A 19,899-nucleotide genomic window follows, 5' to 3' on the forward strand; every position below is an offset into this window, starting at 1 on the left:
CTGCCTGCTTAGCAGCCAGTTCCTCAGAACTGACAGTCTATCCTGGAGAGACCAAGATGCGGAAGCTAAGGAAACGTCACCAGAGTCACAAGGTCCTTCCCAGTGATGTGTAAGCAGTATAACTAACTGCCAGGGAGAGGAGACTCTGCCGTGAAGGTGGGGAGTCTCCCCGGGGGTTCCAGAGAAGTTTCTCTGAGTCTCAGCAATGCCAGGGGAGGCCCTTCCATGATGATAATGCAGCTGCCTCTGAGTCACCAAACAAAGCCATTGTTTCTCCAAGCTGGGCTAGGGGGCGTCACTCCCTGGCCTGTCGCTGGTGCCCTATCTGGCATAAAGAGCCATCTGTTCACCTCTTCCCAGGACACACCAGGCCCACAGAATAAGTAAGGGCCATCCACGGGCTGAGGTGAGTGGAGCCTGCCAAGTGGCGGAGCTCCATGACTGAACTGCTGTGGATACGAACACCTGCCCTTTGCCTTTGAAGTAACAGGAAGTGTCCAGGAGGGCAGACATGACTCACCAGGCAGGTATAAAATGGGAAGAAAAACAGAATGATTTCCAGGTTATTTCTTTGTACAAGAACATTCGAGTCTAGCAGTGATGCACACAGTGATTTCACCTGGAAAACAAAAACAAAAACAAAAAACAAATCATAGTGCTTGTTCCTAAGAGACCCAGTACCTTCTGCCGGCTGCTCTTGTGCAGCCACAAAAATTAGGTAACCTTTGCTGGGAGTCTTGACAGGACATTAGTCCACACAGGAGGATGGGGGTAGCGGCAGGGCTTCAAACTCTGGGGACTATGAGGCTACATGACGTGAAGAAGACACAGAGCTGTAGACCTCACCCGAGAGCTGGGGGGGGGGGCTGACTGTGCACCCAGTTCGAGATCTTAAATTCTGTAACAGGGTCCTCACATAAAACGAAAGGAAGACAGAGGGTCCAGTGGGTCCCAAGTCAAGGCAGTGCCTACTGAGTGTCCTCTCTGAATACAGAGGAGGGTGCAGACGCACCGATGCTGAAAGCCAGGAGGCTTGTGGGAAGCTATGAGGTTATGAGGCGTGGGGGCCGAGAGTCTGAGGAGAGCCGGCTGAGCAGGAGCTGGGAGCAGACGAGGACGCTCCTGAATTGGGACTGTGTAAGCCACGTATCACAGCAGCACCAGACAGGTGTGAGCAAAGTCTGTCTTTACCACAGCAATCCCTCGGCAGCTGACAAAGACCCGGTGGAAGTGGGTGGAGCAGTCAGTGGGAAAACTGTCGGCCCAAGGGGGGCTTAGGCAGGACAAACAGGGCCGCAGAAAAGGAGAGAACAAGCAGGTTATACTCACAGGGCAGGAAAGAGGGACACACACACATGCAGGGATCTCCTACATCTCAATCACAGCCTGGTGGGGGGGGGGTCTTCAATGCTATCATGTGATCCCCAGAATGAACTATGGGAAAGTTCTACCACTCCTCCGCAGACAGGAACTCCTGCTAGTACAGACTTCGTAACCCACTGATTTAATCTGGAAACAAGTGCCGGTTCACGACCAGGTGGTGGCAGAGAGCATGCCATCAGGCACAGGGTCACCGGTGGGGAAAGATAAAGGTCTGGGGTGCTCCCATTACCCAACTCATGGGCAGGGTTGGGGTTACCGGGGAAGGCGGGTTCCCCTGAAGGGCCTGGAGAAGAAGGAAGCTGGGGAACCTGACATCTAGGTGTGAGGGCAGCCTAAGAGGACCAGGGCACAAAGAACAGGGCAGGAGTCAGCAGGACGCCAGAGCAGGGGAGGGAACAAGACCAGAGAGAGGCATGGCAGACTCCTGGCAGCGGCCTCGGGCACCTGTGTGCACAGACACGGGTCCCTGAGGAGCCACGCTGCCAGGCCAGGAGAGCGGGATCGCAGGGAAAGGGAGGGCGCTGCTGTTCCACGGGACAGGCACCACGTGCCCCCAGGGCTCCGGCGGCGTCTTCTGGCCTCTGTAGGTGCCCATCCATCCTAACGCCTCTCTCTTTCTCTGTCTCTCTCACACTCCGCAAATAGGAGTGCTCCCTGATGGAGAAGCCATGCCCACATCTCCGGGGGAGCCAGGCACCTACCGCGAGCTGGTAGTCAGTACCCAGCATGTACTTCTGCTCCTTGCCCGGCGAGTCCCTGCTGATGTGGCTCACCACAAACAACGAGGCCGGGAGGCGGATGGAAGGGCTCGTCAGGACGCTGCCCCACAGGGCGGCATAGAGCACCTCCCGGCCCACCACCAGAGACAGTCTCAGGAGCAGGGCATCTGTTCTGTGGGGAGAGACAACGCCGTTTCAGGGATCCTCCCACCTTCTGCACTGTGGGAGAGCAGGGCACTCAAGGGTTCGCCCCTGGCCAGGGAACCCCACCTTCCTGTCACTCCAGACCGCGGTCATGTCCCGCCCACCGGCTGTCACGTGTCACACCAATGTGGTTCCGGGGGTGGAATTCAGGCCGCTGGGCTTGGTGACAAGCACCTCTACCCACCAGCCCCTGTCCCCTTGACGACATTTTTAAGTAGATTCACTTTATTTACGTCTGTATGTCTACGTGTAGGTACGTGCTTGTGTTTGCAGGCACCTGTGGAGGCCAGAGGAGGGTGCTGAATGCTCTGGAGGTGGAGTTAAAGGAGGCTGTAAGCCACCCAACATAGAAAGTGGGAACCAAACTCCAGGCCTCTCAAGGCAGCAAGTGCCCTTAACTGCTGAGCCATCCCTCCAGCCCCACACATTTAATTAATGCATTCGTGTGTGTTTTGCGTGTGTAGTGTGTATCCCTGTGTGTGCATAAGTATGTGGCATGTGCTTGTGTGCCTGCATGCTTGAGCAACAGGCATGGACAGTTTGGAGGACAAGCTGGAAAAGCTGACCTCTTCTCCCACCATGCGGGTCCGGGGTATCAGACTCCGGACACCAGGCTTGGTAGCAGCCACCCTAACTGCCGGGCCATCTGCCAGCCCCCTTTATTTTTAGACAGGGAGGCTCTGGTGTCCCAGCTGGCCTCCCGCCTCAGCCTCCCGGGTGCTGGGAATCTCGGGTGTCAGTCACTAGCTTTGCCACACCTCTTCACTTCATCTTCCCCTGACGCAGAGTCAGCAGCCCATGACGAGCGTCACCATCAGTGGATCAGGGCCCGTTTTCCATGGGTGCTAAAGCGAGGCTCTGTTCTGTGGTGCTGGCTCTGAAAACCGCGTGTGGGCTGGTGACAGGCTGCCAGTGACCCGGCAGAGAGGGTACACCCCCGGGTTGACTCGTCACCTGCAAGGACTCCATCTCTCATGTTTCCTACCTGCAGAGCGTTGGGAGGAAAGAAGGCCAGGAGCCGCTCAGTGTAAAGAGCAGCTCACAGCGTTCCTCAGCTCAGCCCTTCTGTGTTCAAATCCCGACTGCGGGACCTGGGACAGGACTGACCTCCGAGCGAACCCACACTCAGCCAGGAGAGAGAGCCAAGAGTCTCTGCTGCCTCGGGAAGACGGTGCAAAAGTGGACTGGGAGTGTGTGTGTAAAAAAAGCAGAGGGCAGCGGTGGGTACGCGGGCTACACCGCTGGACAGTAGCCCTAGTGCTCCGGGTCCCTCACGGTCCCCAGTGCTAGATGAGGAACACCACACACCAATCACCTTCAGCTTGCTTTTTGATTTCAAAAGCAAATGAACAAAAGGAAAGGGAAAAATACTTCCTGCAAATATATACCACGGTTATATATTAAAACAGAGTTTGTTCTTAAACATGAGTCTGGGCGATTACTACAGAGACTCACACCTGGTAGAGACTAGAGGACTGTAGAGTGCCGTGCTCCAAACAGAGCACCTGGATCACCCTCCTCCCCTGAGGCTCAGGGGTGGAAGGACCAGGAGCCAGGGGCCCGGAGGAGTGCCGGGACGCAGTGTCTGCCGGGCACCAGTGCCGGGACGCAGTGTCTGCCGGGCACCAGTGCCGGGACGCAGTGTCTGCCGGACACGAGTGCCGGGACGCAGTGTCTGCCGGACACCAGTGCCGGGACGCAGTGTCTGCCGGACACCAGTGCCGGGACGCAGTGTCTGCCGGCACCAGTGCCGGGACGCAGTGTCTGCCGGGCACGACATGGCCGACGAGCTCACAAACTCACCGCACCTGTGGTCACTCGCACAAGACCAGCAGAGACTGGGTCTCTCAACAGTTCATCAAGAGAGAGGAGGGGCTGGCGAGGCCCCACCCTCCCTAGGGGGTCACTTTCTGCAGTGAGGTAGCCATTCCTTTTCAGGAAGCCCTGTTCACACTCAGTGGGTCACACACACAGCAAAGACATGAACGTGGGAGCCTGGCTGGGGAGAGGACGGGCTTTGGGGCCCGGAGAGGGTCAGGGGCGCAAGAAGGACAACATTCATTGTATACATTCACGAAACTGCCACAGAATCAAAAGTTAATGAAAGTTTTCAATGCGCCTGAACCTTACTGCCTCACAAACTATCTGCAGGAAATGACGCACTGGGTCTTAGGAGAACAGGGCCGAGGAGGTGAAAGTCAAGCCAGGGAGGGTTTGCGGCTGAGGTACTGATTGGTCCTCTATTACAGGCTGAGCAAACACACGGGCGTGGCTCTGCTCAGCTCTGGGCCGTCACACTGGGCGGAAGGACAGCTCAGAGGCTGCAGTATGTGGAGAACTGGACGGTGTGTGCCCTGCTGGGCAGCCGCCGGGCCGGGCGACGAGATGCTCCTACGTGAGGAAGAGACTCCTTACCAAGGACTTACGTCAGGAACTCCCTGCCCTCAACCTAGAACCCACTGTGAGCACTAGAACATCCGTGCACAAGCTCTTTTGTTCTGAACAGGCCACCCCCGAGGATAAGACACAGGATGAGCTGCCAGCCGCTTGCACAGCTCCCCCAAGGCAGGCTCCACCATCAAAGCCAGGAGGCTCTCCTACTGATCCAATGCTCAGGACACTGGCTGGCCTTCTGTACCGAAGAAATGCAACTGTATATCTCGCCACATTGTTCTCATTACAAAAGAAAGGCCAGGCAGAGGCAGGCAGATCTCTGTGAGTTTGAGGCCAGCCTCGTCTACAGAGTGAGTTCCAGAATAGCCAGGGCTGTTTCCCAGAGAAACCTTGTCTCAAACAAACAAACAAACAAACAAACAAACACCCCAAACCAAAACAAAACAAGGGGCTAAAGAGATGGCTCAGTGGTTAAGAGCACTGACTGCTCTTCTAGAGGATCCGGGTTCAGTCCCCAGAAACCACATGGTGGCTCACAACTGTCTGTAACTCCAGTTCTAGGGGACAGGACACCCTCACAACAGACATACATGCAGGCAAAATATCAATGCACATTAAAACAACAACAAAAAAAAAAAAAAAAAAAACACAAATAAAAAAGGTCACAAAGAATAACTCTGACATAACTATTCTCTGGAAACGCAAAACAACTAGGGTGAAACACTAGGAAACTTTCTATCATGACAGAATGACGCAGATTACCTCTGTGGTTAGGATCTAAAAATCAGTGTGCAGTTTATAATACAGAACCCTAAACTCTTCTTCAAAGCCCACTGACAGCGATCATCAGCCCCATAACCGCTCCAGCCCACGGTATCTCCGTTCTTCCCCTTTCTCCCCGGCTGCTGCTACCCTGTCCCTCCTGCAGACACAAGCGCCATCAGGTGACGGCGACCTTTACAGAGTGTGACGTAAGCGGGTAGCCTGCCTAGGGATGGTACCACAGCCCGGCACCTCACAAGCCCGGCTCTGACAGACCGGAGGCTTGGTGTCGCTGGACCACACAGCTCGGTGTGACCCTTTGAACAGGCAACACAAATAAATGTGCACGAATATCGTCGGGGATTCACATCAGCATTTCTCACCACCCTGCGGTCCCAGTTATGGGACAGAGGCCAGGGAGGGGCTCCCAGGAGCCTTGGGATTTAAGACCTGTGGGGGAAACATAGCAAAACCCACTCTCAAAAGCCAAAACAGATAAATCAGAGTGTCTTAACCTAACACTGCTGACTTGGGGCTGGCGCTCTGTCCCAGGAGAGCTTACGAACCTAGGTTGCCTGTGGCCCTGTAGGCCTCTGCCAGCTACCCACCAGCAGCCAACCCTCCCCCAACCTCCCACCAGAAAGTTCCAGGTCCTGCCGAGCACAGCAGTATCACTCTGCAGAGGAAGAGCCTGACTGTGTTGTTGTTGAGACAGGGTCTCACTATGTAGTTGGGGCTACCTTCAAACTCAGGGTGATCCTCCTGCCTCTGCCTCCTGAACAATGGGATTAAGTATATGTACCCAAGAGCAAATGACTTAACCGGTCATTTCTAGTTAAGCTGTGTCTCTTTTTCTTTTCTTTCTTTTTTCCTTCCCTGTGGATTTGAGGCAGGGTGGAAGCTGATCTGGGAGATGCTATGTATCCTGGCTGGCTCTGCCTCGGCCCCTCGGGGGCTGGGATCCCAGTGTAGGTCACTACGCCTGCCTCTAGCTTTCACTTTCTCACAGCCATCAAGGCACTCCCCCCTTCTTCTCCTAGAAAGGAGTCTGGTGAGTTAATCTCATTTTCTTAGTGCAGCAAAGCACAGGTGTGTGGCTTTGGTACCTTCAAAGGGCTCTGGAATAGGTAATATGCCGGCCTCCAGAGGTCAGGAGCCAGAACGGTGACACTGTCACACTCGGGCCAAGAGTCCCGTTTGTTTGCGTGCACTGAGAACTGCAAACGGGAAGTTTCCACCTACGTGAAAGCAGTGCGTTACTTCATCCGCACAGCTGGGTCTAGCCCAGCCCTTCCCAACGTCTCCCAACACTGACACTGTGACCCTGGTCCCTCCTCTTCCTGTCTAGGCATGAGAATTATGTGCTGGGGTATTTCACTCTCTTCCTAAGGGCTCAGGAGTCCAGCTCTTGCTCAGATCGAAACAGAAACAGCCGAAAACATCTTCTACTGCCAGCTCGCTCACTGTGCCTGTAAACACTCAGACATCACATCAACCTGGACCAGCGTCTGCCTTGGAAGCTGGTCACCACATCTGGGTGTGGCAGACAGGCTTGGTTTCCAGTGACAGCTAAATCTACCCAGTGATCCACGCAGCTACCCAGCTCTTGGTTCAATGTCAAGAAATCACAACGTTGGGGGGGGGGAATGCCAATATTAAACAACACTATCAACTGTTCAAACAAAGTCTCATTCCTCCACCAAAAGAGCAAACAAAACTCCAACTTTCAACATGTTTCTAGTGTGAGGAACACAGATTTGAAAGACCTTTGGGGAACTAAGTAATGTGTCCACCTGTTAGAGAATGTAAAAACTGGGTTGGGGATTTAGCTCAGTGGTAGAGCGCTTGCCTAGCAAGTTCAAGGCTCTGGGTTCAATCCTTGGCTCAAAAAAAAAAAAAAAAAAGAGAATGTAAAATCTCAAATATGCACATGCTAACACACACAGACACAGACACACACAGACACGCACTCGCGCACACACCTGTTGTCAGAACATGAACGCACCAGAACTTGCAGGAAGTCAGGTAATGCCTGCCCTGTTACCTCCAGTGTCACCATGACTACTGAGTCCACACCCTCCCAGGCCTCACCAGGTGTGCTGGCCACCATGGGTGCAAGGAGACAGATTCTTCCTCCAGAGGTGTGACCATCATGGTGGGCTCTCCGCTGGGGAAATCAGACCTGAGCTGTGAAAGCCTCAAGCAGTCCACACTAACCCTCCAGTTAGGCTCCTCCGATCCAAGTCGAGATGCCAACGAAATGCAGCCTGGGCGGCTGTCACGGGCTACCATGCTCCACGCTACTCCATTCCAGGTTTTCTGGAGCTCACGGGAACACCCCAAGTACGGCTGGGATTCACTTCCTGAGTCTACAAGGGGCCCCAGGCACCCACCGCCCCAGTGCATGCCAGGGTGATGAGGCTGAGGCCTGGGAACAGCATGGCCAGAGGAGCCCGGTGCCAGCACGTGGAGTGTGCACAGGCTCAGTCAGCAGCCACCACAGACGGGCCGGAACACGGGCCTATCGCCAGGAGCTAACCATTGCACCATCTCAGCACGGTCAACGTGGACAGCAATTCTTTACGACGCTTGGAAGGGAATTTAGAGAGGGCTTTGTGCACATGCAATGTTTTACATGCCACAAACTTTCTCCGGCTTTGGAGCGTCACCAGAACCCTGTGAGAAACTTCAGGGCTTTAAGCACTTCTTCAGGCCCCGCTGAAAGCCGTGAAGAGATTCCGCTCTCTCTGGGCAGCACGTGCCTATGATCCTAGCACTTGGGAGGTAGGGAACTGAGGCAGGAGGATTGCAGTTAGATACCAGTTGGGGCTACATAACGTAGCAAAACCTCTGTGTCAAAAAAATAAGAAAAAAGAAGAAGAGGGGAGGGGACCCTGCTCTGCACACTACTGATGATCTAAGTCCTGCCTGTTGAAGAACCTGGCTTTGCCTTATTATTTAGAAACTGAAAGGGCAGTTCTGGAATCTGAACCACGTGGATTCTACTCCCAGTCTGTTGCTCCCTGTGGCAGCGGCACTGAGAACCCTGCTCATCTCCCCTCCCCCACCTGTGACTGGAGGTGCCCATCAGGGGATGCGTCCTCCACCAGAGGAAGCGGGCATGTGCATCTGTGTGTGTCTTCCCTCCACAGACTGTGACAACGAGGACAACTCCCTAACGGACAGGAGATAATGGGTGCCCTGCACGAGAGCATCCCTTAACAACTAGGCCTCTCCTCAAGGTCAGGGTCTAATATCATCTCTCCAGCCTTTGACGTCCCCTCTAGTAAAGAGCTTCTTGGGAGCGTGCGGACTCTGCTAAGTGGTGAGCAGACAACTGTGAGCTAATCCTGCCTTCTCTGCATCTTCCAGTCCCATCGTGTGCGCGTGCGTGTGTGCGTGCGTGCGTGCATGCGTGCGTGCATGTGTGTGTGTGCATGTGTGTGTGTGTGTTGTTCTGCAGTGGGAGATCCCAGACCCGGCACAGGTAAAGCCAGCACCCCAGACATGCAGCCCACCGACCTGTCATAGATCTCGGAGCCCTCTTCCAGGCCGGGCAGCAGGCCCACGAGGAAGGCCTGGAGACTGGGCAGGAGCAGCTTCTGCAGCGGGAGGAAGTACTTCTCGTACAGGCCGAGCAGCACGGGCCGCACCGACATGGCGGCGTAGGCCAGCAGGGGAAACAGGCCACAGCTTCGAGAAAGAGAAGAAGGGCAGGTGAGCGCAGTCGGACACCTTGTCACAGATCCCAGGGGGCAGCTGCGGAGCGGAGGGTTGGGGTTTGCTTTCCTTTCCTTTCAGTCACTGGGGATGAAACACAGGGCCTTGCCCAGGCAAAGCTCCACCCTAGGCCCAGAAGGGAACTGTAAGGAGCAAGCAGAGCCATTTAACTGGTGACAGATGCATGTGTGACACGAGATGGTCACATGACACCGTGAAGTCAAAAGCAGGCCACCAAGCTAGATGCACATTCCGCTCCGTACACATACCATGGAGCCTGGATGCAGGTCGTTCTGAAGGTGACCCGTTTCCTGGTCATGGCTGCATGACCAGATACTGTGTGGTTTTTCTCTCCTATGCACATTTTGCTTGTCATTTTCCTTTAAATTTTTTTTTTTTTTGAGGTAGGACTGCATGTAGCCAAGAGTGACCTTGGACTGCTCTTCCTGCCCTCACCTCCCAAGTGCTGGAATTAGGAGCAATGCACCACGACACCTGGCCTGTCAGTGCTGGAGGCAGGCGCCCTACCCGCTGAGTGACACCCCAGCCCTTGCTTGTCCTTTTCCGCCTGTGAGCTGGAGCACTCTTGCCCTGGGGATGACAGTCAGTCCTGCACTGGGAAGCGGCTGTACCTGTACAAGAACAAGTCCTTGGCCAGCCATTTGGTCCCCACAATCTTAAAGATGATCTCGTAGGTCTCGAGGGCCTTGAGGTGCACGCCACTGGGCAGGGCGGGATGCAGACACTGCGCCAGCCTCTTGCTGATGAGGAGTCTTCGCGGCAGCAGGGAGTACTTGAGGTTGCTCTGGAGGGCCTGCGAGACCAGAAAGGGAGGTGAGAGGGCAGCGGTGCCATCTCCAGAGGGAGGCAGCTCTGGGGAGGCCGGAACACAGCATGGGCTGAGAGACAGACGTACGGACTGTGTGTGGAGGCGCCGCGGAGACTCACAGGCCAGGCCAGTGCTGGAAGGGAGGCAGACGCCAAGCTTGGTGACAGACAAGGGCTGGATGCACCTCCCTCCCAGGAGGCCAGCAGCCCCACAGAAACGAAGGAGGACACTGGGCTGTAACCAGCCCAGACAACGCTGTCTCCCTACGAGAGCCTGCTATGTGCATGGGAGCCCTGGCTGTTTGCTTAGGGAGAAGGGGTCCGTCACTCTGCAGCTCAGCGACCTAACCATGCAGTTTTGGGTGGAGCTCATACATGGGGGGGGGGGGGCAACTTCTGGCATCTCTACCAATTGGGGATTGTGCTGAGAACATCTGAATCCCACAGGAAGAACACATTGCAACCCCACTGAGATGGGCACAACAGTGTCCCCAAGCAAGGGACACAGAACCCAGGACAAGGGTTTCTCATACAGTAGCTTCCAGAGCCGGGGACACAGCTCCCAGCTAGGGTATTTGCTTGATGTGTTCAAGGCCCTGAATACTGAAAGCAAACAAGGAAACCTGCTCTTCCCAGCGTCGAGGAGCAGAGGCAGAGGGCCATGGCTGGGAGATTTCAATTCCGTCTGACGCTGCGGTCTATCAACCCACACCTCAGGTGATGTGCGCACACATGTGCCCTGTATTGAGAGCACACGGGGTGAACTCCAGGTTTCCTGAGAGCCCCTCAAAGGCCTCCAGAGCACGGCTGTGGTCTGCTCGGCCTACCTCATTTCCACTTTCTTCTTCTTCATGTGTGTATGTATTTGCACATGTGTGGAGGTCAAAGGTCAACACTGGGTGTTTTCCGCCATCATTTTCTACCTTTAGAAAATGACTTATTTAGTGTGTGGAGAGGGCACGTCCTACAGCGAGTGTGTGGCGGGCACAAGACAACTTGTGGGAAGTAGTTCTCTTCTTCCACCACGTGGGTTCCAGGGATGTCAAACTCCGGCTGCCGGCCTCCGCCTTACTTCCTGAGATGGAACTCTCACTGAACCCGGAGCTTGTGAACTCACTGGGCCGGCTGGCCAGCCCGCCCCTGGGGTCGCCCATGTCCACCTCCCTGGCACCGGGTTTACATGTGTGCACTGCTGCACCTGCTTCTTTACATGGGTTTTGGAGACTGACCCCAGGCCCTCAGGTTCGCACTGCAAGCCTTCACCAACAGACCCACCTCAGCATCCTGTTCCCTCACTTCCTAGCGGCCTGCTCCACATCTGGTCACGACACGGAGCAGTCCTTGCTTCCTGCCTCCACTTGGCAGCGCCTCACCTGAACACCACCCCCCATCCACCTTGCTCACTCTTCCCCACGTGTGACTCGGCTCAGGCCCCCTCCCAGGGAGGCAGCAGGGTCCCCAGACAGGGCACTTCCTGCCCACAACTCTGGGCAAGGACTATCTCACCCTCTCTGCAGTCCTCAGCATCCCGGCAGCGCTCGACACCAAGCAGGTGGCCTGGGACCCTTGCTGCCCCAGCCATGTCCCAGGCCCGCGTCAGGACGCTGACCCTGGGCCATGTGCCCTGGGAGCCATGACAGTTTCTACTTATAAACAGAGACTGCTTCTACCTCTAAAACAGCCCGGGTTAGGTGGGAGGTGAAGGAAGGGAAGAAGAGAAGGAAAATATTTTTCAGCAGAAGTCTGTAATCTACATGAACTCTCAAATTTAATACAACTGCATCTTTAAGAAAAGTTAGATAAACTGGAGATTATCAAGACAATGAGAAGGCAGAACAGAAAGTCTATAAAAAGACAAACACACAGGAAGTAGGTCTCTTGCTGAAGAGGACAGCAGCAGCAGTGAAGGGTAAGGTTTTTAGCTCTTGGCTCTGACCTCTTGGGCCATCATCTCTGCATTGGCTCTGTGTTTCTTATTTAATGAGATGGTTCCATCTACACAACTTGAAGATCTTGAGGCACTCACTCCTGCCTTGAGGACCCTGATCCATGGCTTGAGGAAGCCACTCCTGGCTTAGGCCCCTGTACATCACCAGCTGACAGAGGAAGAAGCCACTGAGGAACCACTAGGATTTGGGGGCCTGTTTTGTTGCCGGCCTTCCCTATCTTGACTGATGTACCTCTTCTCATAGGTCCCCCTTATCCACAAGAATCTGAGACCCCCGTGGATGCCTGAGACCATACGACAGTACCAAGCTCTGTGTAGATCATGTTTGCCTACACATACACCATCCAGACAACAATCACCTGACAAATTAGGCTCCATAAAAATCTGACAACAAAGCTGGATGGTGCTCGCGCACGCCTTTAATCCCAGCACTCGGAAGGCAAAGGCAGGAGGATCTCTGAGAGTTGAGGCCAGTCTGGTCTACAAAGCAAGTTCCAGGACAGCCTGGGCTACAAAAAGAAACCCTGTCTCAAAAATCAAACAGCTGACAGCAATGTAATAGCACCCTGTAAAAAAAAAAAAAAAAAATGATAAAATGTCTTTGGTGCTGTGCTCACACTTCTTGTGACGAGGTAATTAATAGGTTTTTCCACCGTAAGCCAGATCAAGTCAAACTGAACAGGTGTATGGAGCAAAGCAACTCTGGGGGGGGGGTTCACTTGTCTCAGAGAACGAGGCCAGAGAAGTCCTGTGCTTGAACTAAGGAAGGAGATTTTAAAGACTGTAGGCCCGAGGGTGATGACGTGTCCGCCACAAGCTGGGTGTGTGCCCAGGTATGGTCAAACGCCGAGCACTGAGGTGGGGACTTGGCAGCTGGCATCATCAGGGGAAGTCAGGGGAGGACGTTGCAATAGTCATCAAGAATTCAGAACTGGGCTTTTTGGTACCTTTCCTTTGTTGGAAACTCTCTGAGAGGGCCAGATTGGGAGAGAGATAGAGATAGAGATAGAGATAGAGATAGAGATAGATAGACAGACAGACAGACAGACAGACAGACAGACAGATAGATAGATAGAGGGGGGGTGGAGCTTTCTAGACCGTGCAGGGAGAGCCAGAGGCTCCAACTCAACAGTAACAGGGGCCTGTGTGGTGAATGAAGACATGACCCAGGCACAGTGAGTCAGGGTGAGGGTCACTCCAACATGGCACCGTGACATCCCCACGGCCGACAAGCTGGACAAAGGACAGACATCCTGAGGATACTTAACATCATCAAACTGTATTCCTGAAAAGGGCTAGGGTGGGTTCAGGCTGTGCCTGCCTCCTGTCTCGGCCACTCTGTGGGCTGATGTGGGAGGGCTGCTGGAGCCCAGAAGCTTGAGGCTCTGAAGACGACAGCCTGCACGACACAGCAGGACACTCTGTCTCAGAGGATTGAAGTGTTAACTTTTATATTATGTCACAGCGATTTTAAAACGGAAAGGTTCTGTACTTCAGCCTCTTGCCAGCTGGGGTTTTGGAAACAGGGTCTTGCTGTGTAGTATGGAGCTGGTCAAACACAAAGCAGTTCTCTGGCCTCAGTTTCCCAAGGCTTTGAAAACAGCCCGAGTGACAGAGCAGCACTCTCAAGGAAAGAAAGTTAGAACGGCGACTTCTACACTGTGTATATGTTACAATTTAAAAAGGAAGAGACCCCATGTCTCACAGCAACAGAGGAGTTGTGGGCTAAGAGCCAGCTTTACAGATATTTTGTTGTTGTTGTTTGTTTGTTTGTTTTTTTGAGACAGGGTTTCTCTTTGTAGTTTTGGTGCCTTTCCTGGAACTCACTCTACAGCCCAGGCTGGCCTCGAACTCACAGAGATCTGCCTGGCTCTGCCTCCCGAGTACTGGGATTAAAGGTGTGGGTCACCACCACCACCGCTTGGCTTACAGTTATTTATTTATTTATTTTTTTTAAAAGAGAAAGCCAAGAGGTCAGAGCTCAGAGCTAAAATCTCACCCTTCCTCTTGCGGTGGTACTAGCTTCCCGAAAGAGAGCTATTTCCTGTGTGTAAGTCCTTTCATAGTATTTTGTTCTGCCCTCTCATTGGTTGTAAACCCAAATACGTGACTACCTCGTCACTGTCTGAATGTACAGCCCCCTAGGTCTTAAAGGCATATGTCTCCAATGCTGGCTGTATCCCTGAACACACAGAGATCTGTGGGATTAAAGGCGTGCGCCACTACCGCCATGCTCTTTCTATGGCTCTAATAGCTCTGACCCCCAGGCAACTTTATTTATTAACATACAATCAAAATCACATTTCAGTACAATTAGAATACTACCACAATGCTAAGCATGTGCCACCGTGCTTAGCTAGCCATCGCCACTCTCTGCCAGTAACATGCCTTAACGCCCACCCGCCCATGTGTCTGACATCACGACCTGTCAAACCTGGCTGAAAAAATGTGAAGACATGAAGTATTTGGGTATTAAAAAGGAAGCCCTAGCCACAGAGTTAACTCTCAGGCTATCTTCCTACCTCCCATGCAGCAGGATGAGGCAATACCCTGCCTGCACATCCCGTCTTAGAGACTTTCCCCCATACTAACTCAGGGTTATTCATGAAGAGCTAGCCTCTTTTCCTAGTCCTTATCCCCTGTCCTCATCCCTCACACATGCCAGCATCCCAGCCCAGGTGGGAAGGGCCATCCACTGTGCTGCTGTTTCCAGCCCCTGTAAGAATGCTGCTGTGGAAAAGACTTCTTCTCAGTGAGGAGACCTTAGAAATACTCCCAGACCAGGTCAGAGTGGTGTAGAATGTTCCTTTGCACCGTGTGAATATATTCCGTTATGTTTTGTCTAATAAGGAAGCTGCTTGGCCAACAGCTGGGCAGGATAATCTTGGGGGAGAGCCAAACAGAGAATGCTGGGAGGAAGCGTAGAGTCAGAGGAGTTGCCAGCAGACATAGAAAGAAGCAAGATGGGCATGCTGTACAGAGAAAAGGTACCAGGCCTCATGGCAAAGCAAAGATAAGAAATATGGGTTAACTTAAATGTAAGAGTTAGCTAGTAACAAGCCTGAGCTATTGGCCAAGAATTTATAATTTATATTAAGTCTCTGAGTGGCTATTAGTGAGAGGCTGTGGAGACACCTCTCTAGCCACTGTGGGAAAAACCCTGCCTACAAATGGCGCCCAAACATCCAGTACCTACATCCACATAAGACCTGAGAAAGCTTAAAAAAGGTTCTGAACACACAAAAATGGAGCCAAACGTGGTTTCCTAGTCTTGCGTCTCTCATGCCAGCTGCAGTACAGAGACACATATCCTGGCAGCTGCTAGCATGCCAGGAGCTAAGCCGCATGGCGGGTTCCAGCAGTCTCTCACACTACAGAGGCGTCTCCCAGCTGCTGCCTTCCGACCTGAGCTGCCAGCACGAGCTCCGCCAACTCGCTGCACAGAAGGCTTGGGGCTTTGCTCATGCAGACAGAAAAGACTACAGATATGCAGTAAGGACAGATACAGGCAGAAAAAAAAAAAACCCTGAATGAACTATACTGTGTTTAAAAATGTACAAAGCTTGGGAGAGAAAAGAAAAAAGGTATAGACAGTCATAAAAAAAGAAATACACAGTTTTAAAAATAATAAAGTCCTTAAAAAGGGAGTAAAGTTATATAAAAGAAAAAAGCCATGTATAGATGGGAAATACAGAGAGTCTGGTCCTGTGTGTTATTGTGTTGTCTCTGAACTTTCTGGCTGCTAAGAGACATTGGATTATAAAAGCTGCTTGGTTAAACTAATCTATATATTTTTAAAATGTCTTGACTTCAAAATGGAAGTCAAAAGATATGTTACGTTGGGGAAGAAGTTCTGCCTTTATTTACACAGAAAATGAAAGGCTATGGATTTGTTCAAAGTTAAAGATGATCAGGTTTGATGGAGGAAGACCCCCTGGAAATCCTGACTACAGACATAAAGAAATAAAGCTAGAAGAACTACAAGACACATGATGTGTACTTTACCTGCTCAAACATAAAACAAAAAAAATCATCTTTGGCTGACTTGTGTACAATACACAGTTTATATTTGTATTAAAACAGATACGTATGTTATTTTTAAAATTTTATGTATTTTCAGAACAAGGGGGCCAGACACCAATAAAAATGGATGCCCCAGGTGATCCAGCATCCAAAACAGCTTCAAGGCTGCTGGCTGAGATGATCCAGTCTGACAGAATACTCCAGCCAAGACAGAACAATTATCCTGATTTTTCTCAAGGTTCCTCCAAAGATTCCAACACCCCCAAGCAACAGGAAGTAGTCTAGAGAGCAATGCCCATATTCCCAAAAGATGGAATATGGATGTTTCTTGTCATTTAAGGGGTGTTGGTTACAAATTGTTATTGGTCTTAAAAAAAAAAAAAGACTAAACAAAAGCATTAAATTAACAAAATCTCTTTCTAAAGGAAAAAAGGGGGTATGATATAGACATGATGAGATCAAAGGTAGACTACTGAATCTACTTTAATCCAAAAAACAACCACTAATCTAAAAATATTTTAATTGATATAGATTTTGGTTTATTGACACAAATTTAGAGTTAATTTTATTATACTGTATGTATGTTTCTACTCTTGTTTAGGGTATTACATTTGTGCAGTTCATTTTTAAAATGTAATATATAATTAAGAAATACAGATAAATAGTCATCTATAACAGTCAAACTTATAGTCATGTTAGGTATGTTTTCAAGGTCAAACACAGATATACTTAGATTGATAGATGCTCTTCAAACACTTCAAAGACCTACAGAATATGGCATTTAATATGTTTAATAACCTAGGGTTTTTCATGACAGTGAGATACGTCTGCTCCTGGCAGCATCAGTCTACTTCAGAGAAGCTGATGGGCATCGAAGAAACTCCATATGGAATTTTTCTTTCTTTCTCTCTCTCTCTTTCTTTTTTTTCTTTTTTTTTTTGGTTTTTAGAGACAGGGTTTCTCTGTGTAATTTTGGTGCCTGTCCTGAATCTTGCTCTGTAGACCAGGCTGGCCTTGAACTCACAGAGATTCTCCTGGATCTGCCTCTCCAGTGCTGGGATTAAAGGCGTGTGCCACCACTGCCTGGTGGAATTTGTTTTCTTTATGGCAAAAGCTAGCCATGTGGGAAAAAAAAACTGCCCTTGCCTCAATTGCTGACAGTATACTGTCTAAATTGGACCAGCGGGACACAAAAAAGCAATGGCCAAAAGCTGTGGGATGGTCTATATGTCAAATTACTATGATTGGTCAATAAATAAAATACTGATTGGCCAGTGGCTAGGCAGGAAGTATAGGCAGGACTAACAGAGAGGAGAAAAGAAAGAACAGGAAGGCGGAGGGAATCACTGCCAGCCACCACCATGACAAGCACCATGTGAAGACTCCGGTAAGCCACGAGCCACGTGGCAAGGTATAGATTTATAGAAATGGATTAATTTAAGCTATAAGAACAGTTAGCAAGAAGCCTGCCATGGCCATACAGTTGGTAAGCAATATAAGTCTCTGTGTTTACTTGGTTGGGTCTGAGTGGCTGTGGGACTGGCGGGTGACAGAGATTTGTCCTGACTGTGGGCAAGGCAGGAAAACTCTAGCTACAGCCAAACTTTGCCAAGACAAGGTAGGACAGTCCTTCAAAATTCCCTTCTTCTCAGAAATGTCTGTCAGATACACTAGGCCTATAGGCCAAAGTTGGATGCCCCAATGTTACAGAAGAACCTAGGTGACTGTCCTGACAGTCAGATGTCCCTGTCGTTAGGTAACATTTAACTTTCTGGGGTCTTTGATGAAGCTGAAGACTAGACAGTCATGGATAAAGTTTTCCTTTGTTATGATAAAAGGTAAATTAGGTATAAAACTTTAGAGTCACAAAGATAAGATAACTAATAGAGTGTTTTCTCTAAATCTGCCAAATACAAATGGACTGCAGCCCCGGAGACACAGAGGAACTCCACCTACACAGTGGAGGTTTATTTTCAGGAAACTGGAAGCCCAGATTGGTTGGTCACAAGCCTTACACACACGCACAGTTCATGACAAACAGTCTACAAATACAGAACAAACTCAGAGAAGCAGATGAGCTGGTAGGGAAATTAGTCAGGGTTTCAACATCATTTTCAGTCAGCTCCATGGAAAGGAAAACAATGATTAAACAGGAAAGTAAGCTTCCCTATTCATTTCACTCAGGAGCTATATAATCCCGAAAGAATTCCTGAAAGTACAATTAGGATATAATTACAACATTCTTGACCTCATTGCATCCACAGACGCAGCAGACTGACCTTAAAACAAACTACCAAGGGCCGTAGGCGTAATGTCCCTAAGTAGTTCTGCTCAGCATGCAGAAGCCCTCGATTGGATCCCTAGTCTCAAAATAAATAAATAATAAAACAAGAATAAAATGTCAGTTTGAGAAAAAGGGCTGATTACAGCCTAGTTTCATGACTAGAAACCAAGAAAGACCTATGTTCCACCCCAGGGTTCCTCTGCACCTCGCTTTGGTTCCTTCTGACACAACAGTCGGACAGCACGATCTTCTCTAGGACGCAACTGGATCTGAAACTGTGGACCATGCACTTAAAAAGGCGTAAAACAGCCAGGCGGTGGTGGAGGCAGCAGCGGTGATGGCGGTGGTGGCGGTGGCGCACGCCTTTAATCCCAGCCCTCAGGAGGCAGAGGCAAGTGGATCTCTGTGAGTTCGAGGCCAGCCTGGTCTACAGAGCAAGTTCCAGGACAGTCAAGAACACAGGACAGTCTGAGACACAGAGAAACCTTGTCTCAACAAACCAAAAAAAAAAAAGAAAGAAAGAAAATAAAAGGTGTGTGTGTGTGTGTGTAAGGTATGTTTTATGTGTATTTTAACCATTAATTAAAAAAATAGTTTAAACATATTTAAACTTAACAGCACAGGCATGAGTTTGATTTTAAAATGCTTTATTTAGCTAGTAAATGTCTCCTCTTCAAATTCCCAGAATTGGGGGGGGGCGGGGGTGTGGGTGTGGGAGGTGGCTCAGTGGGACCAGACCTCAGGCCCCGACACATAAAGCAGGATGTGGCCACATGCACACTGTATTCCAGCCCTGGGCTGGGGAAGCATGGGGGTGCAGAGATCAGAGGATCCCATGGGCCTGTTGGTCATAAGTTTAGCTCCAGGTTCAGTGTGAGACCTTGACTCAACATCTCCCTCTGATCTGTGTGGATACACATCCACACACGTGTACATACTACAAACATCACACACACACACACACACACACACACACACACACACACACACACACGGCACAGTCCAAACTGCCCTTGCAGAAGACAATGCTTACTGCAAGGGTCACATTCCATCTATCAGAAATGTAAGCAAGCTGGTTTAACATATGTCTCCTGTCAGCACAACAACCATCTAGTACAATACTCCACGCCTTCCTCTGGAAGTCTGCCATCTTTATGAGGATGCCTGTTTTACGAAGCAACAACCAAGCCGTAGATGTCACAGTGAGTCAGGCTGGCCAGGTGTATCGAGCTTCAGCGCTGGGTTATAGCTTTGCCAAGGGACACCAACAGTGCCCTTTAGACCAAACGGGACGGGAACAGATATTGAGTAATAACAAATTGGCCAGGACTTCCCACATTAAGGCAAGCCGCGGACTGACAGCAGGAAGTGTCACGCCTCACTTGAGATGGCAGTGGGGGGGGGTGTCTACAAGGGACACACTGGAGAAATGGGTCTCCTGCCTCCCCTGAGAGCCACAGCTGGAGTCAGGACCCACAGCAAAGCTGGCCGGTGTTTAACTGGAGTGGGGGGGGTGACGTCACTTCAACTTCTGGGCAAACAAGAAGCTTCCTTCTCCAAAGGTTGCAGGCTGGACAGCACCGAGCTGCATTTAGTCGGTGAACTCTAACCCGGAGATGCCGGGATGAGTCAGC

At 50.9% G+C, this 19,899-nt stretch overlaps 1 protein-coding gene across 4 annotated transcripts in view; it reads right to left on the reverse strand.

Moving 5' to 3' along the window:
* The window catches only part of Dop1b (DOP1 leucine zipper like protein B), a 107,363-nt gene that overhangs the window by 72,352 nt on the left and 15,112 nt on the right, over window positions 1-19,899 (reverse strand). For all 4 annotated transcript variants that reach the window (XR_005092496.1, XR_005092497.1, XM_028879981.1 and 1 more), the window contains exons 4-7: window positions 9,815-9,996; window positions 8,985-9,155; window positions 2,085-2,274; window positions 521-619 (exon numbers count right to left, since the gene is read on the reverse strand). Coding sequence is in view for 2 of the 4 variants with exons in the window: in XM_028879981.1 (XP_028735814.1) it covers window positions 521-619; window positions 2,085-2,274; window positions 8,985-9,155; window positions 9,815-9,996 (642 nt within the window). In the remaining 2 variants the exon portion in view is untranslated. The remainder of the gene's footprint in view (window positions 1-520; window positions 620-2,084; window positions 2,275-8,984; window positions 9,156-9,814; window positions 9,997-19,899) is intronic.

This window comes from Peromyscus leucopus, chromosome 12 (genome assembly GCF_004664715.2).
Source record: "Peromyscus leucopus breed LL Stock chromosome 12, UCI_PerLeu_2.1, whole genome shotgun sequence".
Taxonomy (NCBI): domain Eukaryota; kingdom Metazoa; phylum Chordata; class Mammalia; order Rodentia; family Cricetidae; genus Peromyscus; species Peromyscus leucopus.